At 52.6% G+C, this 19,488-nt stretch overlaps 4 protein-coding genes across 4 annotated transcripts; 2 read left to right on the top strand and 2 right to left on the bottom strand.

Moving 5' to 3' along the window:
• Positions 1-3,230: 3,230 nt before the first annotated feature.
• PpBr36_09159 (uncharacterized protein) lies at positions 3,231-6,410 on the top strand (the record flags this gene model as incomplete). Its single annotated transcript, XM_029896281.1, has 3 exons — positions 3,231-3,604; positions 3,797-4,160; positions 4,281-6,410. 3 exons carry the CDS (start codon positions 3,231-3,233, stop codon positions 6,408-6,410), a joined length of 2,868 nt encoding a protein of 955 aa, XP_029744865.1.
• A 1,104-nt stretch (positions 6,411-7,514) lies between these two features.
• On the bottom strand, positions 7,515-8,493 carry PpBr36_09158 (uncharacterized protein; the record flags this gene model as incomplete). Its single annotated transcript, XM_029896280.1, has 2 exons — positions 7,515-8,258; positions 8,410-8,493. 2 exons carry the CDS (start codon positions 8,491-8,493, stop codon positions 7,515-7,517), a joined length of 828 nt encoding a protein of 275 aa, XP_029744866.1.
• Positions 8,494-11,124: 2,631 nt separating this feature from the next.
• Positions 11,125-19,236, bottom strand: PpBr36_09156 (uncharacterized protein; the record flags this gene model as incomplete). Its single annotated transcript, XM_029896278.1, has 7 exons — positions 11,125-12,108; positions 12,183-12,607; positions 12,689-13,328; positions 14,598-14,890; positions 14,921-15,323; positions 16,126-17,363; positions 17,436-19,236. 7 exons carry the CDS (start codon positions 19,234-19,236, stop codon positions 11,125-11,127), a joined length of 5,784 nt encoding a protein of 1,927 aa, XP_029744859.1.
• Positions 14,493-15,329, top strand: PpBr36_09157 (uncharacterized protein; the record flags this gene model as incomplete). Its single annotated transcript, XM_029896279.1, has 1 exon — positions 14,493-15,329. One exon carries the CDS (start codon positions 14,493-14,495, stop codon positions 15,327-15,329), a length of 837 nt encoding a protein of 278 aa, XP_029744858.1.
• Positions 19,237-19,488: the final 252 nt, after the last annotated feature.

The following is a 19,488-nucleotide window of genomic DNA, read 5'->3' as shown; positions in this document are numbered from 1 at the left end:
CAACAAATAAAATAAAATAAAACAAAATAAAATAAAAATATTAGCAAAATAAGGCAAGTTCAGGCACATTGCGCAAATTGCCATCCAGTCGCCACTTTATCCACAGCATCTTTGGTCCATCTACGTAAGGTGCATTGTAATCATAACAAATTCTGTTTTAACGTATTTACCAAGACTTGCAAGACGACCTATCCTTGCTTGAGGTTGTCACCTTATCATGGTAGGTTGTAGGCTCCACCAACATGACTACTAGTACTAATGCTCCCCATATTTACAGTAAGCAGGTCCCATGGTCTGGTCTCTTTGTTGATGAACATTCGTCGACGACCCTCAATTAGACCGTGGTTTATGCCGACCTTGGATTGGGTACCGTATTTATATCGTTCCAATAGGCACTTATTTACAGTACCATGCGGCTGCGAGCCTCACCGGGTCGCGTGGATGGGAGACCCGGTCGGGTTCTATCGGCTAATTAACCGGCGATTCTTCCTACTCTACATGCTCGATATCGGACCTACTCTTGTGATTTTTCGCTGTTTGCCGCGGAATGGGTGTTTTCTTCCTGGCTGGAGCTTCGGGGTCCTCATCGTCCACTTTTTCAAATCCACATTCCTCCGCGCTGGAGATTTGCTGGAGACTGCTGGCGGGGGGCCTGGAGCAAATAAGTAGCATGTAAACAGTAAAACCAGCGAGTTGGGAACTATCCTATGAATTAGAACCCTTTCCAGGTAAGACGGGCATCGACGAACTTCAAGGTAGCAACCTCCACACCCAAGTGACCCTACTGTGGTATGTTGGGTGATGTGGACCGGATGGTCAAACAAAGCCTCGCCCCCAAAGTCAGTCCTACGGGCTTTGCCAGCAGGTTGCCGAATAGCAATAAATAAATAGTACTTTTGTATATAATACTGCGTGGTTTGGTATTTTAGACTTCGTCCCAGGAAATGACCAAAGACTATTACCGACAAAGAGGTTCAAAATTATGGGTTTCCGTTATAGCCTCGTATGTTCTCGTAGTCTAGTCTAGACTTTAAAGCTACTGTACCAAAGCCTGCATCTTAAGAGAGAAAAAGATGCGACGACAGGGCAGAAAAAAAAAAGGACGCACGCATGTGGAAAGCCCCTGAGCGATCGTTTCAAAGGGCTGCTCTCGACACAGAATTGGGTATACGCCGAATATCAACCCGAAGCCTATCCCGAACTGGAGGGAGTCGGCCTGCGGAAGAGTCATTTATTTTTTCGTCTGTACGCGAGGCGCGACTGCAACGAGCAAAGCAGCAGGGACAAGGAGACGAGACGACGTGCAGCCCTGCAGGAAAATCCCAGATGTCATCGGGTCTGGGCCCTATGCTTGGGCCAATCACCCAGATGCGTTATTCCTTGGGTCTACTCCACATCGTGTCATCCCTGCCGAAAACCGGCGCTGTAATTTTTTTTTCTTTTTTTTCTCTCTGTGTTTGTCCCTCCTTTTCTTTCGTCGTGACAGGTTGGGTCGTGGAGTGCGTGCGTTTGGTCCGGGGGTGGTTAAATGTTATTATGTGCGGTGGTGGTGGTGGTGGTGGGGTGGGGGGGTCGACAAGGGTGACTTTCTCGGCTGGTGGTGTGAAGAAATTGGAGAAAAGAAGACTGGACGGTATCAAATGTTAAAGCTAGCAGCGTTCTTGTACGGTAGGTAAAGCCGTGTTTGTTATTTGGCGCAAATTGCCTTTTCGTGAAGCGACTCAAAGAAATGCACGGTAACAAACAATAACTACAACAGAATCGTACATATAGCGTCTCTGACATTTTTGATGTAATAACGGATCGAAAGGATAAACGAAGAGAGCGGGTGTTTAAAGGAACACTTTGTGCAACCATTGAAATGTATCCCATGGCCTCCCTGTCTCGTTCGGCTCAAGGATGACCGACGCCATCAAGCATCATCACACATCACAGGCAAGCGAGTGCCCTGAACCACACCCCGCTGCAGCGCAGGAAAAGAGAGGGGACCCCCACACTTTTTGCCAACTAAACCTGCTAAGAATAATTGTTTTTGCAGGCCAGCCCAGCCCGTCCCCCCTCGACCACTGGCTCAATTGCAGGGCCCCAGGAGAGCGGGTGGGCTTGCTTGCTTTGCGAGAGTCTTTTTTTCCCATTTGCTTTGGAGCGCCCGGTCAGCTGCAAGATGCGCAGCGGCCTGCATCGGCTGCTCCTGTAAAGTAAAGTAAAGTAAAGCAACTTGTGCCGTCGCTTGGCTGTGAATCGTTTTCCCCCTTCCCCCCGGCCGTGAATGAATTGTATGCGTAAAGGTTGGGCGATTTGATTTTCCACAGCTGGAAAACAGGCACCATTACCACTACAACACTACGATATACCAACCATCCTAGTAATAGTGAGCCGGCTGTTTCCATCAAATTTGGGCTCTAATTATCGTTCTTCTTTTTTTCATTTTTTTCATTTTTATTTTTTATTTCTTCACACTCAACCCCTTTACCCTTCCTTATACCCGCCCGATCCGAAAGGACCACATAGATCCAAGGTCGTCGCCAAACACCACGAGAGTGTCCTTCCCCTCATCGATAGAACTGAACTCAACTCGACCAGTACGACATTCCTCGAGCAATCAGACTCAAATTAGGCATATTAGCTTGCGGTAGTGAGCGCAAAATTCTCATAGCTCACCCTCGGCTGTCACCTCGCACCTCCAAACCCCGCCAATTAGAGTGCGCCGCCCGATCTGCGACCGACAGGGACGGCGACGGAACAAAGAAGACGGGATTAGACCTGGGAAAAATAAGACTTGACCGAGTTTACCTGGTCTCATTCGGGTATAATCCAGCAGCGGGGGGATAAAAAAAAAAGAGTTGGTGTGCGCCGTAACCGACGGTCCTGCGCTGGTCCAGTCCAACCCACCACCAGAGCTCAGTCCAGTCTGCTCTGGGCCCTTGGTGCGTTGGCTACGGTACCTACGTAAAACAGGCCACACTTACCGTACCTACCTACACAGCGACTGGGAACGTGGGGGGAAAAGGCAACGATCTCCTGGCTGCTCCTGATCGTTTTTTTTTTTTTTTTTTTTGAAGCACTCCTCGGCCTTCGTCTTGCTCATTTATTTGCTTTTGACACAATAAAGAAAAAGACGTCTCTGTGCGACCACCGAACCAACATTTGCACCCAACAACCCCCGACCGGGTCGCTTGCGACAAAAAGGTCTCCCTAAACTCGTTTTTGAAAACAATCCAGCCACAACAATGAATCCCACAATAACAGAGCACGATTTCCGATTTCCCCGCCGACCCGCGGCGTCAGGCCGCGGTCCCGGCTCCGACTCGAGTGACGATCCGCTGCCGAACTCGCTCCGCGAACTCAACTCGGACCGTCAGTCGGCATTTAATGACGCACAGAACAAGCTGGCCAGGACAGAGGCCTTTGAGGATCTGAGGAACGGAATGGCTCGTGTCAAGGACACCCCGGAGCTCTTGCAAGAGCAGGATCCTCTTGCCGCCCAAGTATGGCGCTTTTTCAGCAAAACCAAGACCATGTTGCCGAACCAGGAGCGCATGGAGAATTTGACATGGCGCATGATGCACGTCAATCTGCGCAAACGACAGGAAGAATCTGCGAGGTATGTACTTGTCTGCAGATGCACGGTCTGAGTGGCACACAGGCGAATGGTCGACTTCCACTATCGATCATCGCTTTGACCATCGCCGATGACATTATGGTCTCGTCGTCTTCCCCTGTGTTAAGGTCACTCACTATGCAGAGGGAGCAATGGCCATAGGGACAACAAGCTAACAATCACTTGTGTTTCAAGGATATCATCTCCGACACCAAAGCCCAATGCGCCGAGTGGTATAGCACAGCAATTGCGTCAGACACCGACACAGAAGAAGAGTTCAGCCGGGGAGATGAGCCTAGACGACTTTATAGACTCCAGTCACGGCTCGGGACCTTCGGGCCTTGCTGCCACCACACCGGAAGCCGGCAAGCCCGACAGCACCTCCACTAATGCCATTTCCTCAGCAATACCCATTAACAAGTCTCGCAAGAACGAGGTAGCTACTCAGTCACAGTTCAACCCACAGTCGGTCCCTGCTGCTGCCCAGCGTGGGAGAGTGGACAACGAGTTCGGATACCTCAAGCGACATCACAGGAAGACTAGCATTGATGACAGAAAGGTGAGTAGTCTCCCAGCAGCTTCCGGAGAGCCACAGCACAATCTTTATACTACGCAGCACCGCCAAAATATGGTGGCTGCATCCTCGTCCCATGTTTGCTAAGATAGAACATCGTACTAGACAACCCGTAAACGACCAAGAGACTGCTCTCCCTTCCAGGTTCCCTCTATCGTCACTGACACTTTGTCCAACGATCTGGACGCCGATACTGGTTTTAATGACTACACACTTGAGTCTGCCAACGCCATCAATGTCAGCCAACCGATGACGACCAATGGCCGAAGCGCATTCACCATCGATGCTTTCAACGTGCCCAGCGAACCGATGATTCACTCTGCCGGCCCGTATCAGCAGAACTTTTCCTTCTCGCCATCCACGTCTCCTATGGCGCCCAACGGGTTCCCTCAACACATGTTCAATGGGCAGCCCATATCGAACTCGTTGGCCAACCCAGATCTATACTCGCCCCCTGGGTCTGCCTACCAATCCCAGGTGTCTACGCCTCACCCCATGAACGAGAATGGAGACGGCTCTTTCTTCTTTGGAAATGGTATGGATGTACGTCATCAACGCTCTCATTCTTTCAGGCAGCCATCGGCCGCCCAGAACATGCAGACGCAGCCATTCTCCTATAATACCAACGGAGGAGGATTCTTCCCACAGTCGATGGCCAGTAATGGCATGTCTTCGTCATATGCCACATCGGGCAACGCTTTTGGGCACATCGACCCCGCCCAGGTCTTCCAGAATGAGCAGTCTGCCCAATCTCCAGGCTTCAACATGATGCAGGAGAACAATGCGTTCAACTTTGGCGGACACTCGGACGACGAGGAGGATGGTGGCGTGTTTGCAGACCGGAACCTAGCGCTTTCTAGTGAATTCTCTCCAGGAGCCATGGACGAGCCTGCGGTTGATTTCGGCAGCAACCCTATGGGCTGGGACGCTACGCTACCGGGCAACTTTAGCACGCAGGCAGCCCGGTATCCGGCCGGTCCTCCCCGCAGGCAGAACACCATTGGCGGGATTGCATCAGAGTTTGGCGAGAAGAACGGGGACTATGCCGAGGGTGGCCTGGCCCGTTCCCAGTCCCAATCGTTTCACGGCAACCAGGCCGACTCTCGCCGTAGGATTCCACGCAACGCTTCAACGACGGCCATCCCCAATAGCCAGATGCAGTACGACCAGCAAGGTGCGCGAGGAAACACCAACTCGCCTCCCGCCGACATGGCGAATGGTCACACTTCAGGCTTCTCGTCCGTTGGCCACAGCCGGCCATCATCCCCGCCGCCAGGTTCAAAAAATGGCTCGACGACAAACTTGCAGCAGCAGGGCAACAACCAGGGCGGAGACGCACCGACCACGTGTACCAACTGTGCAACTCAGACGACTCCGCTGTGGCGTCGAAACCCTGAGGGTCAGCCTCTCTGCAACGCCTGCGGTCTTTTCTTGAAGCTCCATGGCGTGGTCAGGCCCCTGAGTTTGAAGACAGATGTTATCAAGAAGCGAAACCGTGGCTCTGGATCCAACGTTCCTGGGGCTACTTCGGGTTCGAGATCGAAGAAGGGTGCAACCTCGACGGCAGCCTCGGGAACGAACACCAGGAAGAACTCTTCATTGGCCATCTCTCGAACAGCTTCGACCACTAATGTCCAGGTTGCGCCCACCCCAGCCATTGCACCGGCAGCGTCCCAGAGCAGAGCGGGAAGCGCCAATGAGGGCGAGAGCCCCATGTCTGGCGGTGGAAACACGGCCGGCAGCACACCGACGAGCAACAACAGCGGTGGCTCGGTGGCTGTCGGCGGTAAAGGTGTGGTGCCTATAGCGGCTGCACCCCCTAAGAATATGCCTGGGCCCGGAGCCGCGGCAGCCGCGAGAACGGTTGCCCTCGGACCCAAGAGACAGCGTCGGCACAGCAAGCCGTCGACGGCCAACGCAAGTCTCATCGGCATGAACAGCGCCAGCCATAGCGACGCTATGGAGGTCGACAGCCCCGAAAATTCGACCGGCTCGAACGAGGCTGCCACCAGGCCAAGTGGATTCGGCACCGCAGCTACGTCGTCGTCATTCGCTGGATTGTCTTCCAACTCATTCGGCATGTCGTCGGCGTCGTCGCGGTCCATGATCACTCCGGGAATGCTGGGAGGCGGCTTGTCGACAAGCGCACTCTCGTCGACTGGCGGGCTCTTGTCTTCTGGCTCAGCTGCTACCGCTGTGCCCCAGGAGTGGGATTGGTTGACCATGAGTCTGTAAACTTTCTCCCTGAAAGAGCAGGGAAGAAGCAGCTCAAGCCTTTTCCGTCAACTCTCAAAGTTACAACGGGTGACCTTGGTCGTACACACGAATTCTTTTTCTGTCCTCTTCATTTATTTACTTTTGCGCTCCTGCGTATATAGAGGGTGACTTTTTCTTTTTTCTGGATTTGTGCGACTTCTCAGCATCCTATGGGTCAGTATTCTTTTTGGTTCTTTGATCATCAGTTTTTGATACCTATCACGAGATATCCTTGGCGGTTTTTGTCTATCTGTTTTTAGGGTGTTGACAAGGAGAGGATCAGGCGGGACGCCTTGTTGTGTTCTCACGCATGATTTGTTGATATAATGACTCTCTTTGTGTCTTTTTTCCCTTCACTTTTTTAGGATCTATCTGTTACGAGGCTGGGCGGGTTGTCTGTTTCTTTTTTTTTTTTTGTCTTCTTTTGGGCAGCGTTTGATACCACTTTCTGAGATCTGTACGACTTTATCGTGAGGCATGCAACAGGCACTTTTATTCAGTTGATGCCCTATAATTTACAACATATATACTTCAAGAGGTTTACATGATTCTGTAAGATGGTTAAATTCATATGGTTAAACTTGATCGTGCTGGCAGATACAAACACGTGCAGATCTATCAATGTAGGCGCTTCGAGACCAGTAGACGCCATATATGCACCTGTTAAGAGCCATGGGATGCATGTCTCGTCAAGTTCTGGCGCATGGCGGAATGAGGTTGACTCAAAAAGGCCTACATAGGCGGCTGGAATTCATGATAAGATCAAGAGACACTAATAATATTGGTTATGAAGTAGGTATATCTCCGTCTATGGATACATTAGAATGGAACATAGTCCGAATAAAAAAAACACACGGGCCAATACCCCTGAGGATATCAAACAGGGGGAGACTTCTTCCCATAGAGGAAGAAGTGAAGCAGGGGAAAAACAAAGAAATATCTAGTCTATCCGAAGAGAAGGCCGGGAAAGGGGAGGGGGAGGGCATTAGAAAGTTGCGTTGTATCATCCATCATGTCGAGTTTTAGCGAGGTGTCGGGCGTGTCAATCTCTATTTAGTCATGCGACTTCTGCTTTTTTTTTGTTTACAGAAGCGCTGCAACGCCAACGACACCACCGAGCACGGCTCCGACGACCTTGGCGCCGTTGGCAGCGACGCGACCGGCGTCACTGGTGCCCGTGGCGGTGGCCTGGGCCTGGACGAAGCCAAAGGTGGAGGTGGTGGTGACGGTGCCGCTGACAGCGACGCCGACGGTGGCGGCCTCGGTGGTGGTGACGACGGCGCCGTTGCTGGTGATGGTGCGGGTGACGAGGCCGGTCGAGGTGGCCATGGCGGTCCAGCCGGTGCCCCAGCCCCAGGGTCCGCCGAAGCCCGAGCCCCAGCCGAAGCCGCCCCAGTAGCCGTCGTTCCAGTCGCAGCCCGTCACGGTGTAGACCTGGCCCGAGGCCAGGGCCTTGGGGCCACCGGGGCCGCCAAAGGGGGGACCGTCGCGCTTCCAGGGGAAGGGCCCGCCGCGGCTCTTCCACTTGTCCTCCCACTCCTTGCGGCTGGCGTCGTCCCAGCCCCTGGCCGCGTCGTTGAACCAACCGCCGCCCCAGGTGCCGGCCGTCGCGGTTATGGTGCGGACCGCGTTGGGCCCGCTGGCCGTGCACGACGACCACTGGCTGCAGAGGTTGGAGGACATGGCCGAGAAGCTGGACCACGCGGTCGGCGTGGCGGCGCAGGCGGTCGAGACGCACGCGGCGACGGTCGGGGTAGCGCCGGCGCAGAACGACGTCGCCGACGGCCATGAGTTGGCGTTGTTCCAGGCTGAGGACATGCAAGTAGCCTGTTGTGGGAGGGGGGGAGAAGCGATCAGCCGGGGTCATGGTCGGTTTTAGACCCGTGGTAAACCATCATGACCATGATGATGATCATATGGATATATACAATGCAAGAGACAAACAAATAAAAAAAAAAAAAGTAGGGGATCAACTTACAGCACAGCCAGGGGCTCCTCCCCACCACTCGGCGTTGGCCATAGCCGCAGGAGCTAGGATGGCAGTGATAGTTGCAGCCTTCATCTTGTCTGTTGTTCGGTTGCGAGTGAAGAAAGAATATACGGGTGGAAAGTTTGCTGAAGAGTGTTTTCGTCTGGTCTCGATCAGATGAGTTGATTGGCACAGAGAACGATGAGAAGGATGAAAATGTTTGAACTGATGTCTTTGTTGTTGTGTGAAGATGCAGTAGATGAGATGTGAGTCTGATGCCGAACCAGAGATCCGGTAAGCTGTTTAGGGGTATCGTCGTCCGTATATATATGTATGCTTTTTTTTTGGTTCGTCTAGTACTCAGACCCAAGACATTGCAAAAGTGATTCACAGATCCTCCAGCACAGACGGGAACAGAAGCAGAGGCTTGACTTGGTTACATCATGATCATTATGTCTGGGTCAGGGATTACAAGGCCACTACGTACACGCGTGAGCCTTGCAGCTGCAGCATGCATGCATGCGCCTTCTTTTCCATGCTAGTGAGGCTTCTCACCCATGTTTCAGATGGACTTGCAGATAGATGAATATGGGGAAAAAAGAAGACAAAGGGTCGTGCAGCAAGCGGTCAGTAAAAAAAACGGTTGCTAAGAGGAAACCAGGGGACTGAGAAACAATGTACCGGTAAGGTAGGGCTTGAGGGTGCATACGGCAAGGCGGCCGGCACTGCTCGGACGAACAGACAGAAGCGGAGGAAAAAAGAAACAAGGCCCAGCGCCATAATGATCACGAGAACCCTTTAATCCAACATGATTTTGCCCCTTTTGGCGTACAAACAAGCCAATGACAAACAAGATCTGAAGGCTGACAGGAAGACATCCACAGCCAGCCCCGAAGCCACCTGTTGGGGGTAGCCGCGCGTACTCTGGCTCACGTTATTGTTTACAGAGTTCTGTTGACCAAAGACATGCTTCCCCATTATTACAAGACATGAAGGCGCACTACAGATCTGCGGATCGGGACCCAGAGCTAATAGAACTAACTCGCTGAGCGACTGTCCAGTGCGAGGGAGTAGGGCAAGGGGTGAGAAATCTGTTGTGTACCGGATTTCGGGCATCGTCCTGGGGTATGTCCGGGCACCGGATGCCCCAGACAGCCAACCTATGTCGATCGGCGCCACAAGGCTGCCAAGTTCACTGTCTTGTGTGAGGTTTAGTGTGTGCTCTTTTGCGAGATAGACCTAAATGGTGTCTCCCAATTTCCTAGGTATGTTTGTTTGTCGCCCACCCTCGGATTTCTCAAGGTGCAGTACAGTTTTGATAGGGTGCAATAATTGCTGGCCTGACGGTAATAAGGTGGGTGGTTCGTTGGTACCGAGCGCTTGGCCATGGATGTCATGTTGCAGAGCTTGTTCCCAGTGACTAAGGCTAGTTTTAGTTCTAGAAATCAGACATTTCTTGATACCCAACGTGGCGTGTGCTTGTGGGAGCTAGGAAAACGTTCCAAGCACAAAAGCAACGACCGTGCTTGGGGAACGCCGAGCTGTCTGTGCTTTCACAGTCCAACAGGTTCATGCCTTGAAGCCCATGCTCTGCACGCCTCCGTAAGACAAGCGTCCTGTTATAATTGGCGTACTGAAGAGGTGAGGCGGTGCACTTGTTGCCAAGCTGTGCCATTTGGGTATGGCTCTTTGGTCGTACTAACATGACATGGATGTGACGATCGGAGGCTCCCGCACCGATTCCCCGGCAATGCTCAAGCGAGGATAGTGTGGTCCTGCCATCATCACGAATGGCAACCCTTCTTGGCAAAAAAGTTGACGTTTATGACCCTTGCTTGATCTAACACAATGTGTATCCCCGGAATGCCCCCTGCCATCACTGATTAAAAAAAAAAAATAAAAAAAAATAAAAAGCCAGGGACACAACCGAATGCAAAATGAGACTGTAAGAAAAAATAAGCCAAGGCTCGCAATACACAATGTTAATTCAGCCGGTGTTGCCGTATTACCCTATGCCCCTCATATCCCATTGACGCAACCGAAGAACGAAGACCACTTCGCCATGTTTACATAAACTCATCCCAACAAAAATATTAAAGAGAAACCTGTAATCCAAACATGCGATTGATGGCTGGTTGGTAGTAGTAAACTCGAGACAAAAAAAAAAAAAGGAGAGAAACTGCATGATTGGGTGGGAACCAATGTGTCGGGCAAGCTAATTGGTGTAGAAAAGAAAATAGCCCAGATTTAAAAGGGCTTGCGGGCAGGGCAAGCAATTTCCTGCGGAAGTTAAAAGGCGGGCCACCCTCTTTCTCTCTCTTCTGCCTTTGAGGGCCACTAACGCCTATCACAACTCCCATCCCCCGACTACGTCCTCATCAATGCTCATCGCTTCGTCAGACGGAGAGCCGTTTGCTCTGCCTTGTGCTGATCACGATATACGCGGTGCCCATACGCCCGGCGCTCAGTGACCTTATCGCAGACGCGCCCAAAGAGGGACATGTCTGTCGTTCGGCTACTGGTACTGCCGCAGTCTCCATAATAGCTCACCTCCATGTGATCCGGGTAGTAGTCTTCCACCAACCCGCTGCCGCGACTGTTATCCAAGTCATCATGGTAGTGTGGGCCACGGAGGCGGTGAGAATTTGGTGGCCGAGAGTGCCCATCTTGGTGGTGGCCGTACGACCAATGCTGCTGTATAGTTTTTGAGCTCTTTTGCTGTCCCTACAGCATTGTTCCGAACGTCTCTTCCTGGAACGTGTCTGCTCTCAAAGGCTTTCGTGGGCTGCTGCTGTCCTCTCCCTGGGGCTTGCGGTGGCGGAATGTGAAGCCGACAAACAGTGATTTGCCCATTTCGTCCTCACGCTCTGCCATGGTCTCGAGTGCCTGCTGCTTCTCGTGCACCTCCTTGTACTTTGCCATGTCTGCCTCATTGCTGAAGTCGTCAAAGTAACCAGCATCGGTTTCAGAGTCGAGCTCCGGTACGAAAGGCGCCTTGGTTTCGCGCAGAGTTTCCCAGTCGACCTCGGCAAAGTACTGGTGGGCGTAGATGTCCCGGATATTGGCAAAGCGCCTCGAGCGTGAGTTAATACACGTAGTGATGAAACCCCAGGTCCTGTTGCTGAGGAAGTAGTTGGGGTCTTCCCACACGGGGCGCTTGAGGACCTCTTTCCAGTGCTTCAGGTTGCGCCAAGTCTCCTCGGCCGTCGCACCCGCGAATGGGGGGAAGCCGGTAAGTGCCTCAAAAAGCATGCATCCCAAACTCCAATAATCCACTGTAAAGTCGTATTCCTCGCCGCGCAGTACCTCCGGTGCCATGTAGTCTGGTGAGCCAACAATCGACTTGGCATAGTTGACGTCCTTATCCCTCATAGACCGGTAGCCTTCTCGTCGTTCAGCTATCGTGCGCTGATCCATCGGCTTCCCAAAGGGAACGGACGTCTCCGAGGCCTTCTCAAGCCGTAACCGCATCGATTCGATCTTCCCGGGTGCCAAGACTCCAGCTGCCAGTCCGAAATCAGTGAGTTTGACGTGTCCCGTGGAATCAACGAGGAAGTTCTCTGGCTTGAGATCTCTATGGATATATCCCAGCTGATGAAGAGCATCCACGGAGCAGAACATCTCGGCAATGTAAAAGCGAGCATGCCGATTTGAGAGAACGCCCGTGTTGTTGAGAAGCGTGCGGAAGTCTCCACCGGGCACATATTCCTGTCACTGATATATCAGCACATGCGGTTCGGGGTGCGCGTTGTGAAAGAAAATAGACAGGAGAGAATACGCACCATCGCCAAGTAGATACTCTTATCGTCCTGGAAAGAGTAGAGAAGCCTAACCAGCCATTCACTCTTGGCGGTGGTCAGGATGTCGCGCTCAGTCAAGACATGGCGAACCTCGTCAAGTTTGAATAGCAGTTTCTTGCTCATGACTTTGAGTGCGCAAACCTCGCGCGTGTCTTTCTTCTGTGCCAAAAACACTTGACCGTAGCCACCCTGGCCAACCTGGGTAAGGATCTGGAAATCGCCCTGCCGAAGCCTGACACGCCTCTTCCGCAAGTTCGCGCGCTCGCGACCTGTATACTTGTGCCACATTGCTGCATATGTCTCCTCATCCGTCTCTGGTGGCGGCGGGTACTCCGCCTTGAAAGCGGCCAGTCTATTCTGGCGAGCGCCGGTGTAAGTGAGAAGATCGAAATAGTAGTCCAGGAAATCTATTCAGCATAGCAAACGTAGAAGGGTCAGTGGGCATATTCCACGAATTTCAACAAGTTCAATAGGTCATGAGCACTTACAAAGCTGTGTAACATTGACAAGCCTCTTAATGCTTGGCTTCTTCAGAATCTCCAGCTCCTCCGGCGTCAGGCCACGGTTTGTGTTAAATCGTCTCGTGGCAGGTGTCGTCGGCCTATCCCGAAGATAGTGCTCATGACGGGACACAGCAGCATGGCTTTGGCTAGGAGCGGCCTGCTGGTCTGTGTGGGCATGAGCGATATTGAGGCCGCCACCAGCTCGTGTAGAGCTCAGTGGCGGAGGTGTATTCTCTTGACCCTGCTTCAACATATGCGCTCCGGGGGTGGCTGTAGATTTGTGCAGCACACTATCATCTACGAAGACGGACTCATCCGTGGCTTGCACGTTGTTTCGGCCGGGTGATAGAGGGGTCACGACGCTCTGTGGCCGGCCGAGCTTGATGGAGGGATCGAGGGTTGGCGGGATGAGCTTCATGCCCTCTAGAGCGTTTGGTAGTTCATTGGCACCAGGAGGGACAGTCTTTTTGCTGGGACTTCCTTGGGGAGTGCTGGCAGGGTTGATGAAGCTGTTGCGATTGGGCGTTCCCGGGCGCTCAGAGCGTTCCTGCTTCCCAGTGGGGAAGAGGGTGCCAATGAAGCTCGCCATGGCGAGAAGGGTCGCGAGATTGACGCGAGGATCTCGCTGTGCTCAATAGTAGTTGCTGTCGATTGGCGAAAAAAAAAAAAAAAAAAAAGAAAACAAAGGCACTGTTGTTGAAAGATGCTCGGCGGGCCAAAAAGTCTAAACGCGAAATGACGACAACAGCCAAGTCAAGAAACTCCAAGATCGGCTTTCGTGGGGTGGTTTTGTTGCTTGATTGTTAAAATGCGGACACAGGCAGGACAGATCTGCAGAATGGTCCAAATAATACTCGATCCAATCAGTTGAGAATTCTATGAATTGATGCTCACATCTCCTAAACAGGGAATAAGGCAGCAAAACAAACGCTTGATTGTTTGGGCAGAGCCGGGATGACATGAACGAACAGACCGCCTGTGTACCTTAGGTGTCAAATGAGGGGCGCCCACACACTGGTTTGCATCCCACCACGCAAGGCAAGGTAGGTTATCTAAGGTAGATCGGACTGGGCAGGTGGGACGAGTACGTTGGCTCAGCAACGAGTGGATGCAAGCCAGCACGCCAGACAAGCATACCAAGTCGAGGCAACGGCATTTATTGGGGCCTCAGGCATCAACTGATCTGATTGATTAGATGTCTTGGCATCTGCGGATGGCTCCACCTACTTCACACTATTGTGGGGCTTCCTCAAGTGGCGTTGAGTGACAGGATGCACGGCAGATGCATTTCCAAGAGCTTGAACTTGATGGAGATTGGTTCTTCCAGCAAGGGTCCGTGGAATTCGAAATAACTCGGTTGGACAACTACTGTCTTCTTCTGGGGGTTTCCAAGCTTAAGTATGTCGTTCTCCTTCATTAACAAAACTTGTCGCCAAGCCAACAAGTCACGATGCCAGCCCAGCCAAGAGCGCTAAAGTCCGACGCCGCCCCACCGTTGAACCGTTTCGCTTGTCCCTTGTCGGGCCCGGCCCAGGGATCATGCCTTGATCCTTTCCCCTCATGAGACCATCTTCGGTTGACAGCCCAGCGTTGCCACTACAGAAATCTTCCAATCCTTTCCAACACTTACGTAGTATATCACTTAGTCACACTTCCTGTCGAGGTTAAATAGCAAGTCTATCTCCAACCCGCAAACTATCATTCCTCCCTAGACCTTCTCCGCTTCAACCTGTCCCATTGTTCTCCGGGCTTTGACCTCCTCCGATAATTCTAAAGGACTGTCGCTACGATGAAACTCTCCGGCATCCTGCTCCTCCTCGCCTCGTCCGCGGCAAACGCGGCAGCTGCCCCAGGCTCCGAGGGACCGCCGCCGCCGCCTTCAAATCCCGCATACGTTTTCTCGAACCCACCGGCCTCCGACTCGTCCATCAGAATCCCGACCTCGCGCGAATCGGCCGCCATGGCGCGGCGGATCCTCGCACTCACCCCACTGGCAACCTTCTCCACCGTCTTCCCCGCGTCTCAGAGCCACCCGGAAGTCGCCGGTATCCCGATCGGCTTGAACGACTACATCGCCGACTGCGAGGAAGGCGGAAACCCGACCATCCTCTCCCTCAAGATCGGAACGTCGTTCCGCAACGTCGCGCACGGGAGCAACATCAGCCTGGCGCTGGCCTGGGTTCCGCCCTACCCGCCTAGCAGGCGCATCAAATCAACCTCGTGGGCGTCGAGCCTCTTGAGCTTTTTGGGTGTTGGCGGCAGCGCCGAGGAGCATCGCCCCGACACCGTGCCGTACTCTGCCGCCAACCTTCCGCGCTTCTCGCTCATGGGTTACCTCGAGAAGATTGAGCCGGCAAAGCACTTGAGCGTGGCGACATGCTACGTCAACACCCACCCGGACGCCAAGTACTGGCTCCCGGGGAACCCGATCCACGAGGCTGAGTGGGTGCGCCTTGTAGTGACCAATGTGTACTGGGTCGGTGGCTTTGGCGATCGCGCTTACATTGGCTGGATTCCGGTCGAAGAGTGGAAGGACGTGACGAGGGAAGAGTGGGAATCTTTGCGCCTTCCAGGCGAGAAGCCCGGATGGAAGGAGTGGAGCACTAGGGAGCTTGCGGATCTGTGAAGAGATGATGAATAGTGCTAAGATTTGCATTCCTCTGCTTTGTAGCTTCTGCCTCAACATTTAGCTTAGATGCGTGGCAATCTGCATTTATGTTACACTAACTGCATATGAATACAACGCGGGCGGCTGCCTATTGGCCGCAAGCATGCACAGTTCAATCAGATACGATACCCCCTTTCATTTTGTCTTTACTATTGAAAGACCAGATTTACTCGGAATAACGCCTCCCGAAAACACACACCAGCACCGAATTGCCAAGACCCTGGTTATAGTACCAGAATTGAACACGTTTCAGTATATCACTCTGATCACGTTTTCCCCAACTGTCAGCTCCGTATCATCAGTTTACGACAATCAGGAGCCATGATTCTTTGCTATACCTAGTTGACTACTATGCTGTCATATCTAATCCGCATTTCACATACTGATACTTGTGCCAAGAGCGGAGACTACTATATTCAAGAGTTGAGATAGAAAGGAAAGAGGGTATCTCGGACGACAAAGCAGCGCCCCAACCTCCTCAGTATGCCTTTTTTCTTACAAACATATTCCATATATCTCCTATCTTTTAACATGTATGCCTGCCGTGTTTACTATGAAAAAAAATTGCAAATCGCTTCCATCATTCATTACCAACGTTGCTGCTTGACAAAAAAAAAAAAAAAAAAAAAAAAAAAAAAAAAAAGGAGGAGCATGTAGAAAGACAAACAAGACAAGCAAGCACAAGACTCAAAACATACAAGTCAGTGCGGATGATGCAATAACTCTAGCTCGCCAAGGTCTACTCCTAGTCGACCCTGATGATGACTTTCCACCCAAGAGCCCCTGCCTCACGAATCGCACAGGCCAGGCATCCTCTGCGCCTGCGACTGACAAGAGCATTCCAGCCCTTCTCAGCACAGAGCGCTCGGATAAGAATTTCCATGTCGGAGCCGAACTGGCGCCTTCGCGTCTCTGAGTGCATCTTGTGTCCCGGCGATTCGGGTATAGCTCCACTAACGGCGATGCCCTTGACGTCTACATCAATGTTATTAGTGTTAATTGGGGATGTTGTTTTCAAGCTCGTAGTATCGTTGCTACCAGTAGAAGAGGCCGCAGCAAATGCAGCCGCAAATGCCGAGCGCGGCGGCGGGGACGGCTCCTGCAAGACTGGTACTTGCATCCTGGGTGGCGAGGCTTCCCAAGTCGATATGTTCAGCGAGCTGGATCGGCTGACGACAGGGGATAGTGGGATTTCGTGCGCCTGAGGCAGCGATTGGAAGCCTGTGATGCAGTCTACGACCAGAACCCGAGCAGTCTTGTTCCCATGCGGTCCAGGCGCTACCGATGGACGACGATATGCCTCGTTAGGGCCGGGGTTGTTGAGTAGGTCATCCAAGGTCGAATCGCGGCGGTCGAGAAGCTCAGAGAGGTGGATTGCGGTATAAGTATAGTATTTGTGGAGAGGGTGGCCGGTAATGTTGACTGGGCATGAGCGCTTGTTGGAAAAGTTTTCGTTGTTGCTACTGTCGGCGCTAGACTCTAAATCGATTTGTTGAATGGTGGGACTCGAGGGTGATTTCAGGACCTTGACGTGTTGAGATGGGACACAGGGATGGGCCGTGGCAAAGTAGACATCATGCGTGAGGTTGAATGTATAGTCTTTTTCGAGATCCCCATCGTCTCCCGGTCCATCCCCGTAGTCTGTGTAATCGTCGATCTTCCCTACAGTGAATTTAACAGCTGCTGGATAAGTTTTAATCTCTGGCCAGGTTTTGCTGCTGCTAGCCGTGGTCTCAGTCAGCTGCGTCAGGGGAGTGCTCAACTCCACTGCTGGGGTGGTGCATCCAGAGTCAGCCCGGGCGAACAGTTTCAGAGCCTTGAGTTCAATCCACAGAGCTGGCGGGGGCAGCCCCTTGTAAAGATTCTCGAACGGGATGATAAAGTCGGCGGGAAGAACTGAGCCCAGATCGCCGTCACCTAGGACGGAAGATTGCCGTTCAATGGCTGCCTTGCCCCAAATTCGCGCCTGTCTCCCAAGATGAGATGACTCCCCTATAATCCGGGGGTGTATAGTCAGCAAAAAGCCTAGCGTCCAGGAGGTTTGAGCCAGATTTGATCACTTACCAGGAACGTCCGCTACCTCTACGTTCACCCATCCGTCTGACAGACCATCTGGAGTTATATCGCTTGAGATCCATCCCATACATTCGACAGAGCCCTTCCCAGCGGCAATAACGCGGCCAACAATACACGAGGTGCTCCAGAAACTCTTTCCGCTGTACACAAAACCACCACAGAGATTTGCCATTGGGCCCAATTTAGCCATGGCCTCTGTATCGTTTTCCAAGAGCGTCGACATTAAAAAGTGGCTGAGACCTTCCCCTGGCAGCATAAGTCCCGAAACGTAGCTCTTAGAAAGCCAACCCGCGGGGTGCAATGCTGCGGCAACTTTCCTGCGCTTTGATGGTTGACGGCGAATTTGATCAGCTATGTGCATTGAGGTCTTTGCACTGTTGCCGTTTCCCGCAACGGCGGCTGATCCAAAGTATGAGGCCATGTCGGACGCAGGGCTCGCAAGGGGGGTGTTCAAAGGAGTCTTCTCCGAAACTGCTCGGACGTTGTTGGAAATTCGGGCTTCGTATGCATCGATTCCTGGCCACTTGAGCCGACGTGCGAAGTGCGTCAGCCCATCTACCTGCCGTTGGCCGTGTTTCCCTCTCATATCGTACGCTGGATGATCAGCTGCGGCATGGCTCAATGGTCGCGACCCTGGTGCGAGTGATGCGTGGCTTTTATCACCGTTATCACTGGCCAGAGACAGCCGCTTCGTGAAAGTTGCAAGCCATCCCGCACTAGAATGCCGTGTGGCTCCCTCATCCGGTTTAAGGCCTTCTTCAACTTTCGTTATTTCTATGTTTTCAAGCCATGACTTAGCCAGCAGCATCGACCATTTGACTGCGGTCTTGGCTTCTTGTTGAAACCGATAGATCTCACGGGGCTTGATATGTTCTGTCCCTGCATCATCGGCTTCGACTATAGCGTCCAACCTGATCCAGAGCTCGCATGCCAGAAGAATCTGCAATAATAACCAGTATCGTTCCTCAGATCTTGCTTCGATGCTATCGCCCCCATCATGTTCTTCGCCATCGATAAGGTCCTCGGCGTCAGCTATACTGGGACTGCCCCAGAGAACCTGGCCCAGGCGGATGCGCCATTCGACATGAGAGAAGTCAACCCATACGTTGGGCGTGTTGAGCACCTTCAGTAAGGCTTGAATCTGGACGGAGAGGCTATAAGGGTCTTGGTGGTCAAGGACTCGAGTTGGCGGGTGAAGGATGTGCAGGAAGAGTTCATTATACAAGTCGGTCGAGAGCATATTATCTCTTATGTCATTGGTAGCATATCTCCGCCCGTTTTTGATCAGTTGCTCCATTATTGCCGGTTCTTCGAGATATCGCAGTCCATCCTTGGAAGTCAACATCTTCTGTCGTGCCTCGATGATGGGATCAGGTCGGCGACCTCCTGCGCTTTCAAATCCATACTGTTCTTCTTGAAGAGCGTCGGCAGCCGACAGCTCCAGCGCCGCTGAAAAGCCTACTGTGCCCTTCTCAAGACCTTGCATGCTCAGCATGTTCGGCCGTTCCCGGCACTTCGGATAGAAATGTGCTCGCTTTATCTTGCCAATGCTCGAAGCGCTGCTGCGCCGCCGAGGGCTCCGCACGAGATGCGGCAAGGCCGTCGCACACCCCCATGCCTCGTCCTCGATCTGGGCATGATCTGTCAGGTCGCGGATCTCGAGTGCCTCGTCCCACGGAAAGGCGACGCTCGGGTTCGGGGCGCCGGTATTTACGCCCTCTGAGCGGGCAAAGAACTGTGGGGCGCCGGAGAAGAGCTTCTCTAGTTCCGTATCGCTAAGAGTGGACATGATGCGTGCGAGCTTCAGCACCGGCTTGGGTTTTACTGGCTCTTCACTTCCCGCAGGTGGGGGAGAGGGTAGCGGCTTGTTTGCGTTGAGAGGAGACCGTGGACTAAGGGGTGGTGACTTTTATAACGTGCAACACAAACCCGAGAGATGGTCGGGTTGGGGTGCATAGGTTAGCTTGTAGTTCTTCCATTCGATGGCTATTGTATCTGTGCTGCCCTGGCACGCATTGATCAACCATGTGCGGTGCACAAT

Source organism: Pyricularia pennisetigena (genome assembly GCF_004337985.1).
Source record: "Pyricularia pennisetigena strain Br36 chromosome 7 map unlocalized Pyricularia_pennisetigena_Br36_Scf_8, whole genome shotgun sequence".
NCBI lineage: Eukaryota > Fungi > Ascomycota > Sordariomycetes > Magnaporthales > Pyriculariaceae > Pyricularia > Pyricularia pennisetigena.
The sequence above is the reverse complement of the archived record's forward strand: the minus strand, read 5'-3'. Positions and strand labels throughout refer to the sequence as shown.